This window comes from Cygnus olor, chromosome 11 (assembly GCF_009769625.2).
Source record: "Cygnus olor isolate bCygOlo1 chromosome 11, bCygOlo1.pri.v2, whole genome shotgun sequence".
Lineage (NCBI taxonomy): Eukaryota > Metazoa > Chordata > Aves > Anseriformes > Anatidae > Cygnus > Cygnus olor.
In genome coordinates, this window is record NC_049179.1 from 3,351,193 (window position 1) to 3,367,669 (window position 16,477).

Genomic DNA, 16,477 nt, shown 5'->3' on the forward strand with positions numbered 1-16,477 from the left:
GAAGTCACAAGCTTCCAGCTTTGCCCATCTTGGGAATTTCCATCTAGCACCTGCCCACCTATGACTTCCAGCTGCCCCTTCTTACTCTCACTGCGTGGTTGGATCATCTGCCTCCACAAGGTCTTTGTGAAGATCCTGGTGACATCCTGCTCTTCATCCTCCCTGATGCTGTAAAGTCTGCTTACTTCTCCTGTAGCTCTTTCATTGGGCAGCTTAGCACCTTGCCCACAGCACAGCTCCTGCGGGTAAAGCCAGCGAGTCCCCAGGTCCCAGAAGAGGCACCAGGCACTCCATGGCAGCAGCATCCTTCCCTAGGAGCTCCCTCCCTCTGGTACACCAGGGTGCTTTCCATAGCTGGCATTGGAGACCATGCCCTGTGGCACATCCCCACCACTACTGGGCAGTCCATGCTGTTTAGGACCAAAGTTTTGGGCCCTTTTCTTTGCCCTGTGCACTCACCACTGATGTCTGTTAGCTGTGTGCTTGTCACCAGCTGAGAAGGGTGTTCCCACAGCAGGTGAACAGGGCCAGACAATCAGTTCTAGTTTCTGTGGGGAATCCACCTTTGCCTCTCTGCTGTGTAGTGTTTCTAGGCTGACAATACAATGAAGGCTTGCAGTTAGCTACAGTTTTTATAAAAACATTTCTTTAATTTTTCAAAGATTGCATGTCCGGAGCAGAATACAAGGAAAAACTGTTTCTGCACCTCAACAGCTACATAAATGCAGTACTTCATTATGGTGGAACTACTGCCCATAATGTACTTATCAGTACTAAAAAAAAATAATAAATCAATCAATTCATATTAGTTCAAGACTAGTGACTTGCACTTGAAATAACCAAGCCACAACTTATTAGAATAAACTTTTATTTACTGCTCTCAGGATCCTTATTTTATACTTTAAAGTATGCAACAAATACTGCTACATTCAAATCTATACAGATTTACTGATATATCATTCATGTTTTTACAAAACTGCATATAGATTTGGGAAATCTGTATAAGTTACCTCTATTTACATGTAGTATTCTCAGCTCTAACAACCTAGTCAAAGAATAAAACAAAGGGGGATTTTAAATATCCCGTAAGACCCATTACATTTGTTACATAATTTACATATTTTTTAATAGAGATGTGCTACACGTCCTTCTTGCATATTTGTAAAGACTGTGACTAAACAGAAATTTGCTGGCCAAAGCTAGATACTGTCATATCCTCAGATCATATTGGTAACAAAATGTTCAAATTAGAGCAAGACAGGTATATAATTTTTTTTCTTTTAGAACCAAGTTGGCAATTCATTTTAACCAGCACTTGCTCAAAAAAAAGTTAAAATTAATACAAAAAAAGTCCACATTTACAAAAGAAATCAAACTGATATTTATATGACAAATTGATCTACAATAAATTGCACATTGTTGGTTATGACTTTGGTTATACTGTATTAACAAGTTTGGTTTCTAGACTAACAGTGGAGAAAAATATAAAAACGTAGCTATAGAAACTAGCATAACCTGTAAACATATTACAGAACCAAATTCTGCCCCTGGTTACATGTGCATAACCGCTGTACAGTTCCGAGAAGTTTGCACATATCAGACTGCTGAACTTGGCCCAGAAAACCCTGTAAACATGTTCTTTATTGTTATGTAGTGCAATACTGCAAGAATGGATAATAAAGGCCTCTAACTACCAGTAACTAATACTCTGTGATACTCATAAAAATTTTGCTTTAAGATTAGTTTGTTGCAAAAAGGCTGAATTGAAAACATCCATCATTGAACTACAAATTTATCCAAAAAAAGTGATGAACACTCAATAAATCAATGACAGTATACAAATTCAGACAAAAAAAGGATATAATTTCTCATTACAAATCAGACTTATGCTGCTTGTGTCTTATAAAAATTCCTGATTTTGTTACAGTTTTAACAACAGCAAGATAGAAACCAATTTTAAAAAAAATGTGTAAGCAAGTCAATGTTCTGCAAACTGATGGCTGATGATGCAAATAAATGCTTTACAATGTTTTACCTAATATGCTGAATTATAAGGTGCTTTGGACAGATCTGTAGCAAACAGCCTGAAGCAGCACAGATGATGATACTGCAGTACACAAAGTGTGTTTGTATTTTTAACTGATTAATAATTTCAGTTGTTTCTCTTAAAGCAGCAATTCAAATTTACAACCTCTGCAAAGATTTCTTCACAGTTTTACTTCAGTAGTTTACTGCAGGACAGTCTGTCAAATACTGTAAGAGGCAACTGCTTAAAAACACTTTAGTTTTTGACTTACTTCGTACTGGCCCATCCAACGTATATATTGTAGTTATCAGCAAAGTACACAAAACTGTGGAAATGGCAATATGCATTTTCAAAAGTTAGTGAATTTTTTAATACTTATTTTACAAGTGATATTATGAAGATTTAATATCCATGTGGCTAAATATAACGGTAGTCCCTGGAAAATTCAAATCTGTTTGTAAACCCTTGAAATGAAGTTGCAGCACTGGACCGATAAAATTTTTGTCTGTGGCTTAATCAACCCCATCAAAACCCTGAGTATTTTCAATCGCTAGAAGAAGTTTATCCCATAAATCTTCAAAGGAGTCATAAGGAGGCAAATCCAAGCGATTAAAGCTGAAAAACAGAAAAAAACACTTAAATATTTTTATCACTAACTTAAGGACATAGCTTACCTAAATTAAATACTCACCAGGTATGAGCTCTTGGCAGTTTTTCCGGGGTACCCCACTGTTCAACTGTAAACAATTGTGGTCCATTTGAACCTGCAAGGAAGAATACTTCAATTCTCACCTGATTTCTTAATCATTAGAAATTCAAATTATGAAATATATTGTTCTTTTGTCATACAATTCTGACTTTAGTACAGGAGCTACCTGTATGAATCAAATACAGTGTATACAGTGGTCATCAATCCCAATTTACTGATACTTTTAATTATTTCTTGCTACATCTTATTTTCAAGAGACTTTTACACCTTAAACTCCAAAGTCTAAGAGCTAAAAGCATATGCATAGTATCTAGCATTGAAAATTTTATACAGAAGAGAGTTCTATAAATAAATTTTCATATTTTTTTTTCATGTAAAAATTTAGACATGTTTATCACAAAGTGCCAAGCTTTAAAACCTGGCAGAAATTATTCACTATCTACCTTTACCTAGGCAACAACAGAGCCAAGTAACTGAGAACTTTCTGAAATGCAGTGACCATACATGTAACTCCAGAGATGTAGATAAGCACCTGAGAGAACTTGTGGCTAGCAGCTGCAGCTCCTGCTACACCTGTGTCTTCAGCAACTGTCTTACAGCATGTCATAACTGAAAGTTTCTTGAATCTATCAACCAGCCCCAAGTGGATACAAAGGGTATTTTGTAACCACTTCCTTAAGATGTTGAGAGCATTTGTGTGTCTCAAAAAAGACTGTAATACAAAATCTCTGTTTTGTCAGAGAACAGATGACCTCTGATGTTGGGTGCTATTCTACAAGGAGACCACCAATACAAATTGGAAGCTCCCAAGAAGGAGTAGCTCTCTGCCTTTAAAATGGAAAATGTGAAATATGTTTCAGATGAGTAGTAGTAATGACAGCTGATGTATACCGCTAAAGGTACTCTACACAACACCTACAAAATTATTTTGGTTTTAGAATTCTGATAGTCACCTTTCCTTTTTTCATGACTGCTTCAAAATTTTTTTTTGACTATACAAGTTACAACTGGCAGTTCAAAAAGATTTCCTTTGTGGTTTTATGGAGAAATGAAAAAACAAGTGTATACATATTCATAATAAAATGAAATGATAATGCTAATAAATATGCACAGTATACCATTAACAAATAAGATGACTGCACACAAAGTTGCAGAAGTAGATTTGGAAGATATTAGCCAACACATATTAAAAAAAAAAACCACCAGACAATACATCCCCAAAGTGAAAATAAAACAAGAGGAGGAGAAAATCCTCCCACTACTATTAGCATATACAAAAAGGCAGGAAATAGCAAATAGTGCACAGAAACTACACTATGTACAAGTTTAGTGAAAGAATTTGACAGATGAGAGCAGACACTGAGCACTTCATCCTAAAATATCCAGTGGGATGGATAGACGAGTAGTTGTGGGAATATTTCCAGCTCCATGGTTGTTCAGCACAAAGGGCTGGTTAGAAAAGGCAACTAGAAAGCAAGCCCAGAAGAAGGATGAAGCAGAGAAACAGCTCTATACCTGGCAATGCATTCTACTATGCGAGATGAAGATCAAACTCCCTTTTAACAGCTACGTGGGAGTAAGCCTGTATTTTAGCTGTCCAACTATTAAACTAATGGCTGACAAGGCAGAACGGGGGCAAAGACAAGAAATACAAACAAGGAAGCCCCATCTGTTTTGTTCCCTAGTTCTCAAATTTCGGTCGATTAGCACTCCGTTTTTATGAGCAGAAATCCCTCGCTTGACCACAAGAGGGAGATGTGCCGCTAGGAAGCAAGCCCCACGAAACACAGCCCAGACCTGGGGAGCAGGAACCAAAGTGGCAGCACGGCAGTAGCAAAAAGCCACGTACCAACACGGAGCGCTGAAGAACCACCTACAGTTCTTCAAATACAAGCAGGTACTGGAAATGTGATTGTGCTCAATACTGGGGTTTTGTGAGGATGGCATGCTGACCACAGTAAAGCAGAAATAACTGTAAAAGAAAGAAACAAAAAGCACTGTGCAAGACAACTGCTCATTGAATTTTTCATCAGGAGCGAACAGAACTAGAGAAATGCCAGAAGACTGCCTAAGGATATCCCAATCCCTGGGCAGCAGGGAGCTAAGAGCTTCAACTGTTTCTTTCCATATATCATTCCTTAATTCTACCTCTGGCAGTATTTTTAGATAAATAAAAAAAAATCCCAGAGGCAGCAGAATTTTGATCAAGGTCCATTGTGATAAACACGTACTGCAGCTCCAGCAGTACCACAGATCAGGTGCAACAGCAGACATGCCTCAAGTCTGCTGCAGGCACTGTCCTTCTCATTGGAACTCACAAGTCATTCACTGATGGAATGGAAAAAAAGGTCAACCAAGTATTGAAGATGAAAATGATGACGGTGAAATGGGGAAGGTGAAATAACGGCTGGTATTTGTTCATAATTCTGCTGTTTCATAAATCACTGTCTTGTTTACAAAGAAGGAAATGTTTATTCAATGTTCACTCAGTAGCATTCACATTTTAGCCTTAATAAAGTAGTCTAGCAGAAAACATAGTAGCTGATGGCAGCTGAAAACAGATTTCCCAGAAGCAAAAACATCCCCACCCTTTGTGGGCTGTCCTATCTGCTTGCCCACAGTCTTACCACAGTGGGCTTTCTGGCTTCGCTAGTAAAGTCTACTCCCCACAGCCATCTGCTTGTTCCACCCTCCCTATGGTAGGTTCACTACTTCTCCTTTGGCTTTATGTTTAACCCATGTCATTTCAGTAGTCCAATTCACAGTATATCCTTACAAACAATTGTATCTAAGTGCAGCTTGTGGGCAGGTAAAAGCAGTTAGGGAACTCAAGAATCTGCAGTTAACTGCTGATGCCAGCGTGTCTTTGCACTTTATGCAACAGAATCTTCTTCAAGCTGAATAAAGTGTTAAACAGGGATTTTTGCAGCTCTTTAGAGCTTCAAAATCTAGATTCATTGGAAAAGTCCTATACATTTAAAAACTCTGAAAAAGAGAATTAAAATGAAGTATTTCTAGAACATGGGAAATGTGTGTGTGATCTAAGTGAGTCTTTGCTAACTTTTCTTCTTATACCTGTCAGAATACATTCATTTTAAAGCAGAAATTGAAAAAGAAATGTTTAATGACAAATATTGTGAAAACTTCAGTATCATGTTTTGTTAATTAACTGTGAACACACTCATAAGTACTCACCATACAGCTCAGCAAACCCATTCATAGGTACACGTGATGTGCCAGTAACAAATTGCAGTAATCTTATTCTCTTTTCAGAGTCCATCATTAAGACTGCCTATGTATGATAATAATTAAAATTAAAGATTTAGTTGAGGTTTAAATTATGATTTTACATAGAAGATTTTTTCTTTATTTTACATATATATAAGAATATATATATATATATATATATTTAATGATGTCGTCTACTTCTTTGCCTATTGCTAAAAGCCATTAAGTCAACAATTTTTAACGGCATTAATAAGAACACGGTTGCTTATTTTGCAAGCTGTAAAATACTTCCCTTGAAGATTCTGCCTCTATATTTTTTTTATTTTAAGTTTCTTGATGTTATGAACTAGCAGCCAAATTCCTGTTTTATCAAACAGAAGACTTTAATGCCTCTTAAGTATATCAATGCCACAGAAAACTACACGAAAATATTCAACCCCAGACTTTTTTTTTTTTTTTTTTTTTGGAAAAAGGTAAGTTATCAGTAGCATATTATATTCTTACCGTGCATCTCATGTATGGTTTTCTTACCAACTTTCTCAGGAGTTTTAGCGTACAAATATTTACCTAACTACTGGTGAATCACATGATAACCTAACATAGCTGAAAGCTGAAAAGACGCAGCTTTTGAACAGGTTTTCTTGTTAAAATAAAAAAAAAAAAAAGAATTTAATGATACCTTCCAGAACCATTGTATTACTTGATGGTTTACATTGTAGCCATTTTTGTATTTTGTATGTAGTTTCCAATCAGCCACATCCACATCTCCCAGTCCACACATTAACAACTACATAAATAGGAAAAAAAAAAAAAAAACAATCAAACCAAGGAAAGTGTAAGTCAGTAACATTAACTTCCAGCATATTTGTTTTCCTTTCCATGATATACTTACCTCCAGCTCATTTTCATCAAAAATTTTAATCAGATCCTGAGGTATTAGTTCAAAAAAGCCCTAAAAAAGGTGAGGGAAGTTTTTAAAATCAAGTTAACAATATTTAAGCATCTTCGTTTACTAAGAATTATATTTTAATTATAGTAAACAGAGTCTAAGCTTATGTTTATCAAATACAGATCTTTGGACACCAGCAGTCCCCTGTGTGATTATAGTACACTTAATTCTGACATATTTCACATTTCTTTACTGTGCTCCACTCAATGGTGAACGTATAACTTTGAAAGTCAAATATGTAATATTACTTATACAAATATGGTAAGCCAACTAGTTTAATTTAATCCTATTAGTCTGATCTCATTTTTATTTTTTCAGAATTCATTAAATAATTTACACTACTGCTAAAGCTGTCAGCCAGGATTGAGGAATAAGCCAACTTTTCAATATGAATTAAACATTTCAGTAAACATTTACCAAAACTACTTAAGACTGAGAAAATTCAAAAAGTGCCACTGCTTTTTTTTATACCTGTAACAAAGCTATCCGTGGGTCTTTACGATGTCACATTCTAAAAAATTTTTCTTAAGATTACATGCAACAAATTCTAAAAATACCTTTTGTATTTAAAATTATACCTCTTTAAAGGCTGCCATTTGTTTCTGTACTCTGCTCACAAATCTCCACTGTATTACAAGACTGTAAAAAAAATTGAACATTTTAAATAAAAACAATTTGTAACAAAATCAAGTCGTTTTGTTTATTATAGCCAACACATAACCCCAATTATCAGAGGGGCTATCCAGGAAGATATATTGCACAGTGACCACTACTTACTGAATATAGTCTCTCTTGTTCTTGTTGGTGACAACTATTTCTGATCCACCACTTTTCAGTTCATGTTGATGGGTCTAAATTTGGTACATAGAATTAGCCTTATATGAGATACACATGTAACAATTCATGCATTAATATTAGGTAATTTAGGTAACTTTGAATACAGAATTTCAAATCTATGAGAAACAGAACCTGTTTCACAGGTCGCTTGAATAAATGGATTTTTTTTCCTAACGTATTATTCAGGGATACCAGACTACAGTGTGGCAATGTTGATTTTCTTTGACCTGCTCCAGTGATTGGAGCTGCTCTTAAATTTGTACACAGGTTTTCAGTAGTGCTGGCTTCACTAACTGCACATCCAATTACCAGGCCTTTTTTCCAAATTTCCAGGAAAAACACTTACAGAACAGTTCCAGCCATTGCTCCAGTAAATAAGTGAATCCATATGCATATCAGTTACTTAATGATTCATACCACCAGCACCTCTGTAGACAAATACCTCATTTTCCAATTTATTACAAATGCACTTTTTCATGCTCCTACTTAGGATCTACTTTAGTTACACAAGACCACAAAGGCTTATTATCCTACTTAAATCTCACTGGCACCTGTAAGCTGGAAATACCTATGGTATTTCTGTGTGACCTGCATCTCAGACAACATTCTACATAACACTAAACTGGTTTATTCCATAGTTATCTTGTACAGCTTAAAACAAACAAACAAAAAACCCCACCCGCACTATTATTACCTCTGAGGGAAATTTACAACTCCAGTCATTTCCAAAAGGGCACATACTTTCAGTGAATCATGTAAGAACAATCTATCCCCTAGATTAAGTAATGGGTATATGGATATTTTAGTCTTATTTGCATTCACAGCAACAGCTAGCTACATTTCAATGCAAGTATTAAGAAAAAAGCGTAAGCTATTGTTTTTAAGGCTGTGCTTATTTCCAAGTCACGTCACTTCCAGACTAACAAAGCACTGAATGAGTATGTGCCAGCTAAAGGAAGAAGCTGAGTAAACAAACCAACATGACTGAATGATGGATATTTTTTTTAAGGTGTTCTTAATACCATAAAGATAAAATCAGCTAATTTCACAGGTCAAATGTTTTGTTTCATTTGTCTATTCTGCTTAACATAAGCATACTAACCTGTCCAAAAAGTTCTTCATCAACTATAAATCTAAGGTCCAGCTCTGCTGGATCATTTTCAAGAATCCATCTCAGAGAATTGTAATATTCACTATCCTAAAAGAGAAAATTACAAGTTTAATGAATTAATACACAAGATTTATCTGAGGTAGACACAGCAAAAATCAGTGTTTCTTAAACTAATACCAACTGGATTAAAAAACTTCTGGTCTTTTGCAGACCAAGTGCAATAGTGATTTCATTATATTTAACTGTCAAAGCCAACAACAAATACTTCTCTACTAAAGGGAGAAGAATTATGTTTCAAGGACCCTGAAAAGCAGATATATTGGAAAGCTTCTAGCAATGAATCCTCAACACAATAGTGTATAGCTTAAAATTTGGGGAAAAAATGTGAAATAAGAACATATTTAATTGCATTTTATCTATGACAAATATTTTCCAAGCATAAACTATAGATCAGATTTTCTCTTGTTTCTTTCATTCACTATCGTCAATATTCTCATGGGGACATGACAAACTAGAACATAACATTCCCTTTCCAGATACAGTACTACATGGGGTCTGGTCTTCTGCATTAGGAAAAGCTTCTGTTTCAAGAAGCACAGATGTACAGGACAATGATGGGAAACCTTTCAGTGTTTGGTGTCAGGTTTAGTTTTAAAATAACTATGCCAGTCTAACTACTTTGGTGCCAAGAGGTGGCACTAGTACAAATGGTGTTCCAGCATAGGCCTTTGAAGAGGCCTATGAGGTTTACAAACTGATGTAATGCCTAGCTGGTACCTGGGTATTTATTTCACACGTATTTGAGCTCACGTCTTCTACAGCTCTGATGTAGACATTCCTGCTACAGTACAGCTCTTCAAAGAAAAATGGCCAAATAAAAAGAAATTCCATCAGGATTCAAACTGGATGCACAAACTAGTAATTCTGAAAAAGGCTGCTCAAATTTAAGTATGAGAGGAGTGCTGTCCGTTTGACAATGATTATATTTAATCATTAATGTCTCAACCTCAGGAATTGTTGAGAAATATACTTAGTTGGTTAGTTATTAAAACACAATAACTTGCGCTTCTTAAAAGCACAGTTACTGTAAGCATCAGGAACAAAGAATGGAACAAATAAATACTTGTTTCCTTTACCAGAAAGTAACTGCTCAAATTTGAGTAACAGATTAAAGAGATTTAATAGAAAAATCACTCTGCCACAGCTGCTCCAGGTAAGAACCATTATCAGGGAAACAAACAAACAAAACTTATCAAAAGGCTGTTTCCTCTGAAAATAGTATACTGAATTACTAATAAATATTTTCAGCCTCTGGAAGTTTAAGTAATATGTTTCTGTTTAATAATCAAAATACACAAACTAATTTAAAAAACACAGTGGCACAGGGATCCCAGAGATGTTAGTATTTATATTTAATTCTAAGAATCTTACTGTCAAAAATATGTTTAGAAACATCATAAAGTTTAGCATCAAGTTTTCAATACAGCATAACTGACAGAACAGAGTTTAGGTCCGTCTGTTTTCCATTGAAAGTTTTAATTCCTATGCAACTTAGTTTTATTAAGGCTGTATCCTAAAATTTCCTTGAATTGTACACTTTCAACCTTCACAATGTCATTAATGTTATACAGGAAAAACTTAACATGAAAACCTAACATGTAACATAACATACGAGAGAGGTAAATTACATACCACAGACTCCATATCATGAAGTGTTATTGGTTTTTGTAGCATCATCTTGTAAAAAGGACGAATAAAAAAGGCTTTAAAGAAGAACAAAAATTGAACAGTAGGTAACAAAATTCAACATGTGCACAATTTCAATCTAAACATCATATTATATAAAATAAATACTAACCATCCAAAAGTTTGCCGTGGTAAACAGCCATTCCAGCTACTCGACCTATAAACTTGAAATATGACAGATGATCTTCATTGCAGAGTCCAGAGTTTGGGTTGATCTGCAGAGTATAGTTATCTCTGAAGTTGAGGGAAGCAGCAGGAAAGAGAAACAAAAACACAAATTTTTGTACTATTAGAATGGTCCCACATCAGAAGATCTGAAAGATATCATTAATTAAATCAGATACAACTTTTCACAAAGTTAAAGAAAAAAAGTGTTTGGATTAGGAAATCACTAAACTAATAGTTAACTAATACTCAGTGGAAGATTCTATTAGCTTAGCAGAAGTAACATTTTTTAAACACCACAAACTACCTTTGAAAGTTAGAGATATATCAAAGAGAAGTGCTTAACTCTGATTAATTTTAAAGGAGTTAGAATAATATTCTCAGCATTATATGTTAAATATTGGCTCTTTGTACTGTAAGTAGTGGATGGTTGCAGGTGTACCTTCGTCTATGTAAAGATGACACGGCTTACTGCTGAAAAAAATACTGATATTGTTTCCACAATATTCTTCTGACAAGTTAAGAACTAGTTACAGAGTATTTCAGTTATTATCAACTAAACCCTCACATGGTTTAGGAGGGAGAAGAAAGGAGAAAAAAAAAAGTAATTCAATTCTCAAAGTACACAGGAGAAATAGAATTGATCTCCTTAACTTAACTCAAGTCTTCTGGACCTGCATTACTTACGTAGCTGAATATTCAAACAATCCATAATAAGGATTAAACATTTCCTTAGAGAGAAGGAAGAACCATTCCCTGGCCACTCCTCCATAGTCTAAACCTTTTTCACCATCAAATTCAATCCAGAGTCTCGCTTTAAGGAAATCTGCTCTCTTTACAGCTATAATTCTTCTATAAGAATCCTCAAGGATTGTTGTGCGATGAATTTTCATTTCAAATCTGTTTGGAATATCACTCTAAAAAATAAGAAACGAAAAGAAATAAGAAAACAGAATGATAGGACAAAAAAGTATTCCTACAATATTAAAAGAAAAATCAACCTACTTAGAATTTGAAGTCACAGGAACAAGCCACAAGGTTTCTATTGACTTTCATATATGAAAATGTTTAAACAAAGAAATATCCAAGGAGCTCGTAACTTGCTGCTGCGCTTTCAGAGCAAGTCCCCTATAAACCTGGGATAAAACTTTGCTGAAGTATTAAATGAGAACATATTCAAGAATATGAGAATATTCTTGATTTCACTTGTTTTCAGCCAGTTTACTTCAGCAATTACTTCAGGCAAAATTCAGAAATTCATAAAAATGGAACAGTTTCAACCCATTTTGCCAAATGACAATGATGCAATGAAACTCAATATATTTCAGATTTCAAAGAACTAGTCATACGTTGCATAGAAATAATGGATTTCTGAATGCAGAATTGCCCAAATTGGGGGAAAAAAATGGAATGCTGCCTTTAAATCTAATGCTTGTTTATATCCAAAACTAGCTTGGTCCAAGATGCAAACAAAAAATAATTAAGTTGGGGTGATTAGAGTGCATTATTTGACATTTTCTAAACTGCAAAATAATGTACAATATATATCAAATTTACAAAGTGGCTGAAATACACAGGTCTTTTTCACTATGTCAGAAAGCGAAAGAGTACAAACATCTTATTTTGAGTTGCAAATAAATGTTTCAGAAAAGAACTTCAAAGAACAGTAAAATTAATTTCTAAACCTAAATGTAACTGATTAAAATAGTATTCAATAAGTCAATCTCAATTTAAATCAACCTATTACTTTAATTACCATTTAGATAGTTGTGAGTGCTTAAAAGGCAATGGTAATGTACGGTTTACAATCTACACGTCTATTTCTTAAATTGCTACAATTATATTGTAGGCACGAACTGTCTATCACTTCTCAGATTAGGGTAATAACATTTGAATAGATGGTAAGCTTGTTTTAACTATGAACACAAAAAAATTAGATGTGTATGTAATTACGTACAATTTACAAGTCAGCTCAAAATGCATGTGTTTCAGAAAGGCTAGAGACAAATTTGGTAGTTAAAAGGTGAAATACAGGTCTAAACTCAAAGGCTATTATTTTACATAAATACAAAATTATATATATAATATCTATAATATTATATAAATATAAAAAAAATACAATATATAAAATAACACCCAAGGATACTGAATTGAATGGCAATTGTGCAGAGATGTATTGTTATCTGGATATCCAGATGCTAAGTGTTATAAATATACTTGTCACTGCCAGTTTAAGAAGAACTTGCAAATGAGATTTATAAATTTAAGATTTTAAGGCTCTAACAATTTATTAGTCATCTAGCCTGATCAGATTTCTATCTGGACAGTTTAAAATCTATTTAGAGAATTTCTATTTCCATATTTTGACTTCCAAAACTATTATATGCTGTATCAGTGATTTCCCAATTTTTCTGCTGACAGGCTACTTCTAGGCTAACTTTTTAATCTTTTAAAATTTCTGCTTTTCAATTAGATTGCTTTCAGTCTCATGGCTCCATAGTCAAAAACCTGTTAGATTAAACACTAATTGTAATCAAGTTGTTGCTTCGTAAGTGTATTTGCAATCAGAAATTCCTTCTAACATTCTCTAAGCAGGTTAGAGACATTCAATTTATTTTTACTGTAACCTAAGCCTTCCTATGTTTAGGGGCACACATTTATTAACCTGCTGCTAGACTGCTGCTGATTACTAACCTGTTTCTTCAATTTCTTTCTGAAGAACTCATATTTCCGCTTATAGTCTCTGGAGTAAGGCACAGCCTTTGGAAAAAAAAAGTGAAGAAAAAAACTGAAAAACTGCTTTAGATACTCTAACAATTAATGTAAGAAACCAGTCTATATTTGTAAAACATATAAAATATGTTTAAGCTATGAGAAAACAAGAATACATATTTTTTACTAAGTATGAAGGGTATTTTCAATGTATCAATCTATGGACAGCTCAAAACATCTGAAATGAAAAGTACTGCTTTGATCAAAACATTTGTTCTATCAGTTCCACAGATTTTATTCTGTACTTCGCTATTAACTGATGTAACTTATTAAAATCATTGATTTGCCCAGATCAAAATGCCCAAATGTCTGGTGACTTATATAACACACAATCTTTCCTTGCTGTATCATGAGAAACCTGGCTACAAACACCTCTATTTTCCATGGACAGAGAAGGTTGTTTACATATGTGGGCTATTAATAAACACAGATATCAGTTGAACACTAAAACCCATCTATAATTATAATGTGTACCATCTTTGCAATTAGTCCTGGTAATTTTGCACTTCAGATTAAGTATCAAGGCTAGATAATTATTTTTCCGTTGGAAATTAATTTCATTCCTTTTAAAGCCATTTTCTTGTTGAAATGATTTTTATTTCTGGCATTTAAAGACCACTTCCACAGAAAGCCTTGTGAACAGTCTTTCAAGAAATAAAAATGCCTTGTTCAAATACCATGGAAGTTTTGTCTTCTAGACCAGGGTACCTGATAAATGATGAGAGTTTGTTTGGATTCTATTACACAGTTTTCAAGAGTATGATTGAAGCTACATAAACAGAACTTACTGGTCCAGTTATTGCCACATTCTGCAGTCGAGGATCCTCCCATTGTGTTTTCTTTGTATCTGCAAGGCATTTCATAATTTGTTACGCTAATTTAGATAACATTAACTAATAAAATTATGAGTGGTAGGAGAACAGTACATTGTACATACTGTGGTTTATGAAGAATACTCTTCCATCTGTGTGAGTTCTCTCTTCCCAACCTGGCTATAAAAAGGAGACACTTTTAATATAAATTTCTAACCATACAGTTTGCATAGAACCCAAGGTGATCTGCAGTTTTGGGGATTCCCCCTGTCCCACACATCTATTCTCAACACTGGAATTCAAAATTTAGTTTTGTTTTTTGTTTTTTAATGAAAACAGCAGGCTGCATTTTTTCATGTACAAATTTTGATAGTGCTAGTTTAAACTAAATTGTTATACCTGCAAAACAAGTAAAATGGTTTACTTACTGGTAATGGCCCTAGATCTACTGGATCTAAAGAAGTTTTTCTCCTCAGATGAGCAGGAATTTTCAGTCTTGGATCTTCCTTTGAAAGCAAAATAACAAGCATGTTAAAACTGGTTTGAGGTTTGTGTTGTTTTAATTTTGTTTTCCTCCTTGTTAATATTAACGTAAAGAATATACCTAGTACCAACAAGATAATTGTTGCATATTCTACAGCTAGGCAATTCCTTGGGGATTCTCAGCCTTCTAGTACTTCACAATCATAATCTTTTACTCAAATTTATTCAAATTCTCTCACTTTTCTAAATATTAAAAATTCCCTCACTCAACTCAGTTTTTGTGTAATTGAGAAAATTCATCTTTCCAAAGGGTTTCTGGGACATTTTGTGCTTTTATGGTTTGTTTTTTTTTTTTTTCATTTTGTGATTTGTGTTTTGAGGGGTGGGAGGAAAAATACTTGTATTAAGTGATGTCTTTCCATAATCCTGAAAAAAGTAACATTCACTTTGAATCAGTTTCATGTATTTCTTTACATTTCCCTTTCATCCAACAGTAATACTGACCTACTTTTCAAATGCTTAAGACAATCTAATAGCACTGACTAGTGGTATGCAGCGCCACTCCGTGGAACCATAGTTGTACAACACCCTCATCCATACTGCAGCTGCACCTGACCTGCTTCAAGAATTCACAGAAATTTGCATTGTGTGCTATACTGTGTGTGACAGGCTCAAGGTAATGGATTTCTTACTGGAAGATAAGTTTACAAATCTGATTTCTATGAACACTGCATATAAGCTATCACAGTTCAACAGCTATGATGGAAATGTCATTTAGGAGATGCGTTACATCTGCAAAACTCATTCCCATACACGTTTTCCTCCTTCCAAGGTAAACTTTCAAGTGATAATACAGTCTGTAAAATTCATGATGTTCTACTCATCAAAAGTATTTTAAATGACTTTGCATTTTTGTCACATACGCTCCTTAACAGAGACAACACAGCTATTTTGCCTGAATGTGAAATGTCAGCATCACAACACCATCTTTGCTGACAACAAATCATATTCACATTTGTAGTCTTTTTTTTTTTAAAAAAAAAGAAAAAAAGAAGGAAAGATGCCAGCAATGAAATCTTGACACTGAAGAAATCCATACAATCTTGCTGAAAGTAGCAAAACTTTGAATTGAAAGGAACTAGAATTTCGGTCCATGAAAATAGTTTTCCATTACCCATGTTGTAGTTTTGGTATTGTGGTCAATAAAGAATGGTCTCCCATTGGGTGCATGTCGAACTTCCCAGCCTTTAGGGAGAAAACCTTGCTCCATTTCAGGCTGCTGATTAGAAGACTGTTGTGGTAAATCACTTGATGTTGCTTGTGGTTGTCTTGCTATAGAAGTACTTTGTGCAGTTGACAACTGACCTGCTTCCACAGCAATCTATGGACAAAAGACAAAAAACCATAAGCCATTTAAGAGCAACGTATTTTTTCTGTTAAGGTACCAATATTTCTTGGCTCATGAAAGCAATTGCATAAAGCAAATGCCAGACAGTACACAGATTTGTTTATCAACAACGTTAACTAACAATCACAGACTGTGCTACCAAAGATAAAGTTTTTCAGGCTTCTCCAACAGCTATCACACTCCAGAAGGCTTTCCTGGTACATTATTTGTAGAGTGACTTGCTGTAAGTAT

The 16,477-nt window shown here is 34.5% G+C and overlaps 1 protein-coding gene across 3 annotated transcripts in view; it reads right to left on the bottom strand.

Moving 5' to 3' along the window:
- Positions 1 to 626: 626 nt before the first annotated feature.
- NEDD4 (NEDD4 E3 ubiquitin protein ligase) overlaps positions 627 to 16,477 on the bottom strand; it is a 56,367-nt gene continuing 40,516 nt past the window's right edge. Inside the window, exons 14-29 of one of the 3 annotated variants that reach the window (XM_040569956.1) lie at positions 16,013 to 16,219; positions 14,784 to 14,861; positions 14,481 to 14,535; positions 14,332 to 14,390; positions 13,466 to 13,531; positions 11,459 to 11,688; positions 10,719 to 10,840; positions 10,553 to 10,623; positions 8,852 to 8,947; positions 7,690 to 7,763; positions 7,491 to 7,551; positions 6,856 to 6,915; positions 6,643 to 6,750; positions 5,931 to 6,027; positions 2,718 to 2,790; positions 627 to 2,641 (exon numbers count right to left, since the gene is read on the bottom strand). In XM_040569956.1, the coding sequence (XP_040425890.1) occupies positions 2,539 to 2,641; positions 2,718 to 2,790; positions 5,931 to 6,027; positions 6,643 to 6,750; positions 6,856 to 6,915; positions 7,491 to 7,551; positions 7,690 to 7,763; positions 8,852 to 8,947; positions 10,553 to 10,623; positions 10,719 to 10,840; positions 11,459 to 11,688; positions 13,466 to 13,531; positions 14,332 to 14,390; positions 14,481 to 14,535; positions 14,784 to 14,861; positions 16,013 to 16,219 (1,560 nt within the window). In that variant the 3' untranslated portion in view covers positions 627 to 2,538. Of the gene's footprint in view, positions 2,642 to 2,717; positions 2,791 to 4,584; positions 4,708 to 5,930; positions 6,028 to 6,642; positions 6,751 to 6,855; positions 6,916 to 7,490; positions 7,552 to 7,689; positions 7,764 to 8,851; positions 8,948 to 10,552; positions 10,624 to 10,718; positions 10,841 to 11,458; positions 11,689 to 13,465; positions 13,532 to 14,331; positions 14,391 to 14,480; positions 14,536 to 14,783; positions 14,862 to 16,012; positions 16,220 to 16,477 lie in introns of those variants that run through there. The other 2 variants (XM_040569954.1, XM_040569955.1) reach the window with 2 other exon arrangements.